At 53.5% G+C, this 8,155-nt stretch overlaps 1 protein-coding gene across 3 annotated transcripts in view; it reads left to right on the top strand.

Moving 5' to 3' along the window:
* The window catches only part of AGPAT3 (1-acylglycerol-3-phosphate O-acyltransferase 3), a 106,628-nt gene extending 98,834 nt beyond the window's left edge, over window positions 1-7,794 (top strand). For all 3 annotated transcript variants that reach the window (XM_012002530.1, XM_012002529.1, XM_012002528.1), the window contains 2 exons: window positions 1,657-1,855; window positions 2,943-7,794. In XM_012002530.1, coding sequence (XP_011857920.1) covers window positions 1,657-1,855; window positions 2,943-3,031 — 288 coding nt within the window. In that variant the 3' untranslated portion in view covers window positions 3,032-7,794. The remainder of the gene's footprint in view (window positions 1-1,656; window positions 1,856-2,942) is intronic.
* The last annotated feature ends 361 nt before the right edge of the window (window positions 7,795-8,155 follow it).

The following is an 8,155-nucleotide window of genomic DNA, read 5'->3' as shown; positions in this document are numbered from 1 at the left end:
TATTTTTTAGTAGAGACGGGGTTTCACCGTGTCAGCTAGGATGGTCTCGATCTCCTGACCTCGTGATCCGCCCGTCTCGGCCTCCCAAAGTGCTGGTATTACAGGCTTGAGCCACCGCGCCCGGCCACGGCTAGTGCTTTCTGCCTGCCCCATCCCCTGAAGTCTCGAGCTGTGATGCCTACATGGAAACAGAAGATAAAGATTTCCCCTCGTTCAAGGCAGGACGTTAGAACCGAAAACCCCACATTATGCTGGGACGCTCTGAGAATCAGGTCCTCAGAAAGGTTAAACTGAAAAGGAAAATTACCTCCCAGCACAGAGAAGTGGCCTTGAAACTTGCCTTTCTCCTCTTGGGCTCAAGAAAGTCTGCCCTGAGAATTCATAATTACAGGCCTGCCCTGCAGCAGGCTTGAGGTTTGAATTTATACAAACAACATAGTTCAGGAAGCACACAGCCAGAATGTGTGTGCCAGGACACTCGGAGACATTCCAGAGGCAGGGAGCTGTGTGCTCAGGGGTGGCCAGCACACGATGACACCTGCCTCCGCACAGACACAGTGTGTGGCTGCCAGGGGGCACCCCAACCCCAGTTTCCAGCAGGAAGCTGAGAACCATGAAGAGATCAACTAGTAAAAATAAAATCTCTTGAAGCCAGTGAGCTCAGCGTTAAACAGTCTCCAACCACCTTTAAAAGAGAGAGGGTCGGCCAGGTGCGGTGGCTCAAGCCTGTAATCCCAGCACTTTGGGAGGCCGAAGTGGGTGGATCACGAGGTCAGGAGTTCAAGACAAGCCTGGCCAACATGGTGAAACCCTGTCTCCACTAAAAATACAAAAATTAGCCGGGCATGGTAGTGGGCACCTGTAATCCCAGCTACTCAGGAGGCTGAGGCAGGAGAATCACTTGAACCTGGGAGGCAGAGGTTGCAGGGAGCTGAGATCATACCACTACACTCCAGCCTAGGCAACAGAGTGAGACTCCGTCTCAAAAAAAAAGAAAAAAGAGAGGGTCGATGGTCCCCTTCCCTACTTCCCAAGCATCCTAGAATCCCACAGGCTGCCCCGCCCATGGCAGTGGCTGCAGTGTCTGCTCTATCAGGCGTGGTGATTTCCACCAGGGCCAGAACCTTCTGCAGGTGGCCCTGGCCAGGCTCCTCTCTCCTCCCAGCTCTTCATTAGCCTCCTTCGCCAGGCCAGGAAACCGAGTTACAGGAGGTTGAGGAACTTTCTGTGGGCCGTGCAGCTGAGATTGCGGGATGCAGGGATTTGCGTCCAGGCCGCAGGACACACAGGCCATACCTGCCATCCCCACGGACTCTGCCTCAGGCGAGGTGTGGGATGTGGTGGGTGGCCTGGGCTGTGCCGGGCAGGCAGCCCCTGCTATTCACAACGTTGCTTTCTTGACCGACTATTCTCCTGGGAGACTTCCTCAATCAAAGGGTTGATACACTTGCGAGCTCTTGATGCACGCTGTCAGATTCTCCAAAAACGGAAAGCCAGCTTCGCCTCCCACCTGCAGCTTCTGTGATTTGTCCTCTTAATTGATGTGGCACTTTTTTTAGGTGGAGTCGTTTTTCGTTGCCAATAATTTTCTCCTGCACTGAAATAATAGCTTGTAAAGAAGGCTCACGCCCCCTTTTTCTCTGTTGGCTCTTCCAGGACGCGCTCCAGGAGACGTACAATCAGAAGGGTGTGTTTCCAGGGGAGCAGTTCAAGCCTGCCCGGAGGCCGTGGACCCTCCTGAACTTCCTGTCCTGGGCCACCATTCTCCTGTCTCCCCTCTTCAGTTTCGTCTTGGGTGTCTTTGCCAGCGGATCACCTCTCCTCATCCTGACGTTCTTAGGGTTTGTGGGAGCAGGTAATGGACACTGTCGCTAACGGCTCACACTCTGGCGGGCCTCACAGTATTGGCCACGGGGTCCGGGACCCGGTGACTCATCACAGTGGCCGTGGGAGGCGGGGGCCTGGCTGTTATGGACCCTGGACCCAGGATCCCCCACAGCCTGCAGGCCTCAGAGCCTGAATTCTTGCACCGAGCTGGGGGTCCCCTCAGAGAGCCAAACGGCCGCCACCCTGGCACCATCCCCACTACAGCCCCACTGGCCGGTGCCCTTGAGGATGCTGACGAGAGGGTCCCCAGTCCCCCTGTCTGCTTTTGGGCTCTTAGGGGGTCAGGCTGGGACGGCCATTCAGGAGGTTTAAGCAGGACATCAGCATTCAGCTCCTCCCCGTTGACCCCAGCGACTTCCCCAAGCATGATGCTGCGCCCACCACAACCTGTCAGCTGGCCTGGGGCCGAACACACACGCAGCCTGTCTCTGTAGTGAACTCGGGAGCCCACCCACTCCCTGTAATCGAGGGGTCTCTGTCCACGGAGACGCAGTCCGTGTGCATCGCCCCGTGAGCCGACTCCCCAGGCCCGGCCCCGGGTCAGCTCCTCCCCTGCTCCTGCCTTTGCGCCCTGCGAGGGGCCTTGGGGGGAGGGATCCCCAGAGTTAGTGACTGCCATCAGCCTCTCCCATTGGACTACATGATGACTTGAGGTCACCCACAGAGGACAGGGTGTGACCTGGTTACATCTGCGGGTCCTGCTCGTCCACTTCTGCCACCTGTTGGGTTTGCAAGGCCGAGCTGTTAGAATGCCCTGAAACCCTTCTACTCCCACCAGCCAAAGACCCAGAGGGGCAGGCAGGGTGAGGTCCACGTGTCCACCTGCCTCGGACCCAGCCGGTCAGAAGATGTGCCCGTCACCCCTGCCTGAGCAGGCCATGGCCTGAGGGCCCTCTCCCCGCAGGCCACACCTACTCTCTGACAGCAGACCGCCACTGGGTGTGGGGCAGAGGGAGAGGGTCTGGGGCAGAGGAAGGAAGCCCCCGTAACACGTTTTACAGCAAAAAGGCAAAGTCATCTGACTCACCTCTTCTCTCTCTCTCCTGTCTCGAAAGCTTCCTTTGGAGTTCGCAGACTGATAGGAGTAACTGAGATAGAAAAAGGCTCCAGCTACGGAAACCAAGAGTTTAAGAAAAAGGAATAATTAATGGCTGTGACTGAACACATGTGGCCTGACGGTGGTATCCAGTTAACTCAATTAAAACCAGAGCAACACACAGAGTGGAGGAAAAGACAGTTAGAAACTATTTTTCTTATTAACTGGTGACTAATATTAACAAAACTTGAGCCAAGAGGAAAGAATTCAGAAGGCCCGCCAGATGACGTCTTCAGCCTCCCGCAGCGCAGGGTCCCAGCATCTCCGAGCGCACCCGTGGGAGGTGGGTCCCGGCGGAGAGGCCTCCCGCGACGCCCTCTCTCCAGAACACTGCTTCCAAGAGGGAGCCTTTGGCTGCTTTCTCTCCTTAAACTTAGATCAAATTTTTTGTTTTTTAATCAGTTATTTTGGGAACTTAACCTGGCCCTTCACCTCTTCTGCACCTCCCGCCCCCCCAGAAACTGTCTCATAATGAATTTCTGCTGTCCTCCTGGGAGCGGACGGCCAGGTCCCGTCCCCCGGGGAGCTCGCCTGGCTCAGCACCTTGGCTCCCAGTGGGGGCCCCGTGGAGAGCGCCCGTAGCGATAAGCACACCGGCACGAACATCAGGTCGATTCCTCCAAGTCGGAGCCCTCACTCTGCCCTGTCCTGGGGCTGGCTGAGGGCGAACGCCCCACCTTACTTTCCAGAGCCCTGTCTGCCCTAGCTCCTATTTGACCCTGTGTGTAAATACGTACATCTGTTTTTAAAGTGGATGGACCCCTGAGAACTCAGTGAAATGCAGAGTTCTCCATGCACCTAAAGCTCCTCTGTCCCTCTCATGGCTGTCAGACCCTGGTCCCTCCACACTGGGTGCTGGGGAGGGAGGACCCTCGGGGCTACTGCGCGCCCGCCCATCCCACAGATCAGGAGCCAAGGAGGGAGGACGGGGCGGCCTGTGGGACTCTAGGGTGCTTCAGAAGAAGCGAGGGCACCGTCAACCCTCTGTTTTTTAAAGGTAGTTGGAGACTGTTAACACTGAGCTCATTGGCTTCTAGAGATTTTATTTTTACTGGTTGATCTCTTGGTAGTTTTTAACTTACTGCTGGAAACTAGAGGTGGGGCCCCCACCCCCCAGCCTCACACTGTGTCCTTGGGGAGGACCTGCCCCCATCCTGGCTGGTGTCACTGTGGCCCGGCCACCCCTGAGCGCCCAGCTCCCTGCCTCCTGGACGTCTCTGAGAGTCCAGGCAGAGCCGAGGGCAGCGCTCAGCTGGACATGCTGGCTCCCTCGGCCTCGCAGCGAGCCCCTGGCCCACGCCAAGCGAGGGATGCTTCTCCCTACAGCATGTCCACTCCCCCAGCGCGGCCGGGTGGAGCCCCTGGAGCAGTGGCAGTGGTAGAAAGCTCAACTCGGTTGCGGTACCATCAGCCCACCTGCATTTGGCTTTCATCTTGCTTGTTCTAAGTCACACCCCCCTCATCTTTTTAGCAAGGGAAGAAACAAAAATGGGTGTTATCTCTGATATATTGTAACCAGCATTCTGAACAGAGGTAGGTTGAGTTTTGTAGGGGAAAACAAATGGAGAAAAGAGGCATGAAGAAAAGTAAACCGAGAACATAATTAGGCATCAGGCCTAAGTGTCCTGGGGAGATTGGATGGGGATGGCAGCGTTCTGCATGACAGAGGCACTGCCGGGCCCCGGGTCTGTGGGGGCTGTGCTCTCGGGGCGTGTGCGGGATGCCAGCTGCGCACACCTGCTCAGAGCACAGCTCCTCACGGGGGTGAAGGGGCAGACCAACGAAACCAGACGAGACCAAGGAAACCAGACGAGACACGCTTGCAGACACTGTTGCTTTGGAAATGTGCTTCCCTCCATCTGAAATCTCATCCATCCACCTGCCCACTCGGGCAGCTGTGCTGTGAGCAGGGCGTGCACTCCCCTGGCTGAGCACCCCGGAGATTCTCCTGCCCCTTCCTCACGCTGCACACTGCTCATCCGTCTCCGTGTGTGTTTAGATCCACGCCATTCACTGACTCACTAACACCCGCAGAATCTTAAAGGAGGAAAGCTGAAGGGCACGACCATGCACATATGTGACCTGGAAAATGCAAATTTAGATCTTTTATGATTTAATTAATAGTTATTGTTTCCCATAGAAGTTCCCTCCCTTTGAAAGTAATATATAATGTATAAATTCTGCACTGAGTCATGGCGGAGTGGGGCAGCCCCTCGGTTAGAGTGGAGATGGAGGCCCAGGCCCAGGGGTCACACCTCATCTGGTTTCCTTCCCATCTCACAGCTTAGCTTGTGCTTCTCAACACCAAGCCTTTAAGAGCAATAAAAACTACACCATGAATGTTTGGGGTTTTTTTTTTTTTTTTTTTTTTGGAGGAGGGTGGATTTTGCTTTTCATCCACTTCAGAAGGAAAAGGGGAGGAGAGCTCCTTTACATTTTTAAATTAAATTCATAAATCCCAGAGTAGTCTTTTTTTTTTCTTTTTCCTTTACACTCTACTTCTGAGCTGAATTCAGTTAATGTTACGTCCAAATTCAGGCTGAATGTTCAGGCTGAAGCAACTCTATAGCCCACAGTCCGTGCTGGCCGCTGTCGGGGTGAGGCAGCTGCTGGGCCTGGCGTCGCTGATGCCCTCCACACCTGGTCCTCGAGCCAGGCTGAGGACAGGAAGGGCGTTGCTGGCCTGTAGCTCCTGTTGCCCACCCGGAGCCAGGCTCCCCACTGGAGGCTCCCAGCCGAGAGGACCCAGGCCCACCCATGGGCGTCTGGCAGGCCAAGCTCCCAGCCCGGGCCGTGGTCTCCTGGGGACGCCGCTGGCCTGACTCTCAGCTTAGGCCCAGGTGTCAGGGGGTCTCCTGCCCGTCTTCCCAAGGATGCCATTGCTGTCTTCATCATCTTCCCCCGTGTGAGACACTGGTTGTCCGGTACTCGGTGACAGCGTGCCAGACGCACACCCTATGTGAGGTGCTTTCAGGTCCCTGTCCTCAGGAAGCGCAGAGTCCGGTGGAAGAGATGAGTGCTAAATAAATCACTAAATACACAAAACAACAATGTAAGCAGCACTTTCTTATTTAAAAAAAAAAAAAAAAAAAAAAAAAAGGTCCTGTCGATCAATTTTGAGTCTCTCTGCCTCGTCTGTCCCCTGACTCCCTTTCGTGCACCACGGCATGAGAATCTTTCCTCACGCTGTTAAGGTATTGCTGAGCATTGACACTGACCTCAAGGAAAAGCAGTGGTTGGACCCAGCCGTGTGTGACACTCACGTGCAATTCAGTAGCCGTTGCCGGGCTGTCCACGCCTGTTGTGACTACCGATTGGGGTCAGATTTGGGGTGAAGAATAAGTAACTTTCTGCATGCTTTGTCTCTCTCTGAGACACTTATACAACAAGCTGAGTATAATCTCTCCAGCCCTGCAGATTTTCACCTGACTTGTTAACCCCACGCGTAGACTCCCGCTGCAGGCCTCTGGCCTGAGGCTCACTGCATGTAGCCCCTGGCGTACAACACTAGTGCCCCACAGCGCGATGTGCTTCTAGCCCTTCTGCACTGCACCTAGGCTCAGGGTTCCAACGGCCAGCCCGAAACGCCTACCTGCCTTCTTTCTGGAAACAGCACGTCCCGGCCGTGTGCCTGCCCCTTTCTCTACTGAACTAGTCCCCAAACCAAAGGCAAGCCCTCTCGGGCCTGGGGGGATGGGGCCGGCCACACCCCTGACTCCGTCCTGGCTCTGCCCCATACCCCTACCGTGGGGCCGACCCGGGGGATGCAGACATCCAGCTCCGTATTCCTGCCTTTCGGGGCCAGGATGCAAAAACAGTTTTTGCGTAAAAGATGTCACACTGATCTGCTCGAGTGGGGTGGACACATGAATTAAGTTTTATCATGAACACTCGCTGCTTGTTAATTCAGGGATAATGGTGGCATTCTTACAAAGTGCTCGGGAAATAGAATGACAGGAACGCTTTTAGGGAGCCCAGGAAGTTACCAGAGACACTGGTGTCAGTCGGCCTAGGCAACAACAGCATACGCTTTTCAAAGATCATTGAGTTGTCTTAGAATTTGAAGCTGTGTAATGACAGTGTCAGCTGGAGTTCTTTTCCATTTCTTAACTTTTTGTTGCACAAGTATTTGGACAGAAGTCGAACTGTGAATGAGATACTGAAATGCACTAAATTGTATTAAATTAAACTGGAGTTACTTGATACAATGAAGAAATGCATCTGATCTACTTGTATTTATTGTCTCAGAATTGTACGTTGTGACAATCAAATGTTACTTGCCTAAATGCCAGGAAATTCAACTGGCTTCTTAATCACCAAGATCGCCAGCAAGTACTGTAATTGTAAATGAAAATCTCTCTGGAAAACTAACACAAACCATTGACCTGAGTGCACATGACAGCCACTGGCTTCTTTTTCTATAATTGAAAATCTGCCATCGCTGACTGTTGGCCAGTTTCAAAGGGACCCATTGTATACAGGGTGCAAATGTATTATATGGATGTTTCCTTTTGTACGCTTCATTTTTACAAGTTTTGCTACTCACAAGCTTTATGTAGTGGAGGATAGAGGTATTTTTGGTCTTTAGAAGCTTGTTGGGGTGAGGGCTGCTAACTTACTCTTCGAAGGCCTGTGTCCCGAAGGCCTGGCTGCGTTTGCCGTGCTGTGCGAGGACCTGTGTACACAGGCAGGTGTGCGCCTGCCCAAGCGCGAGTAGCTCTTGTGTACTGGTGAAATGCTGCAGGCATCTGTTTATTAAATTTGCTGCTGTGAAAGAGAGGGATAAAAAACCACAATATAAGAGAAAGCGACTCCGTGCCTCTTTCTGTTTCTTTGTTTCCAGTCTGCATAGATGTCTCCAAGGGGAAACCAGGGCCACCAGGCGCTCCCGTCCCATGGGCCCACCCACCTGCACAGCCCACTCCCACGGGCTCTGTTTCCTTGGAGGCCATCCTGCCGATGGCACTTTTCAAGGCCCTCCATTCCCTACGAGTTGCTTTCTGGAAGGGAAAATTGAAAAGGAGAGAGGTCACCTGGCAAAAACACAGGGGAAAATCAGGCAGTCCACACGCGAAATGATCCGATGATGTCCAAAAAAGGGTTTTAAAAGCCATCAAGGACAAAAGGGTTTCCTAAGTGGCATATACACATCCAAAACAACCTTTTTTTTTT

This window comes from Mandrillus leucophaeus, unplaced genomic scaffold (assembly GCF_000951045.1).
Source record: "Mandrillus leucophaeus isolate KB7577 unplaced genomic scaffold, Mleu.le_1.0 Scaffold69, whole genome shotgun sequence".
NCBI lineage: Eukaryota > Metazoa > Chordata > Mammalia > Primates > Cercopithecidae > Mandrillus > Mandrillus leucophaeus.
This window is presented reverse-complemented; position numbering and strand designations above follow the sequence as displayed.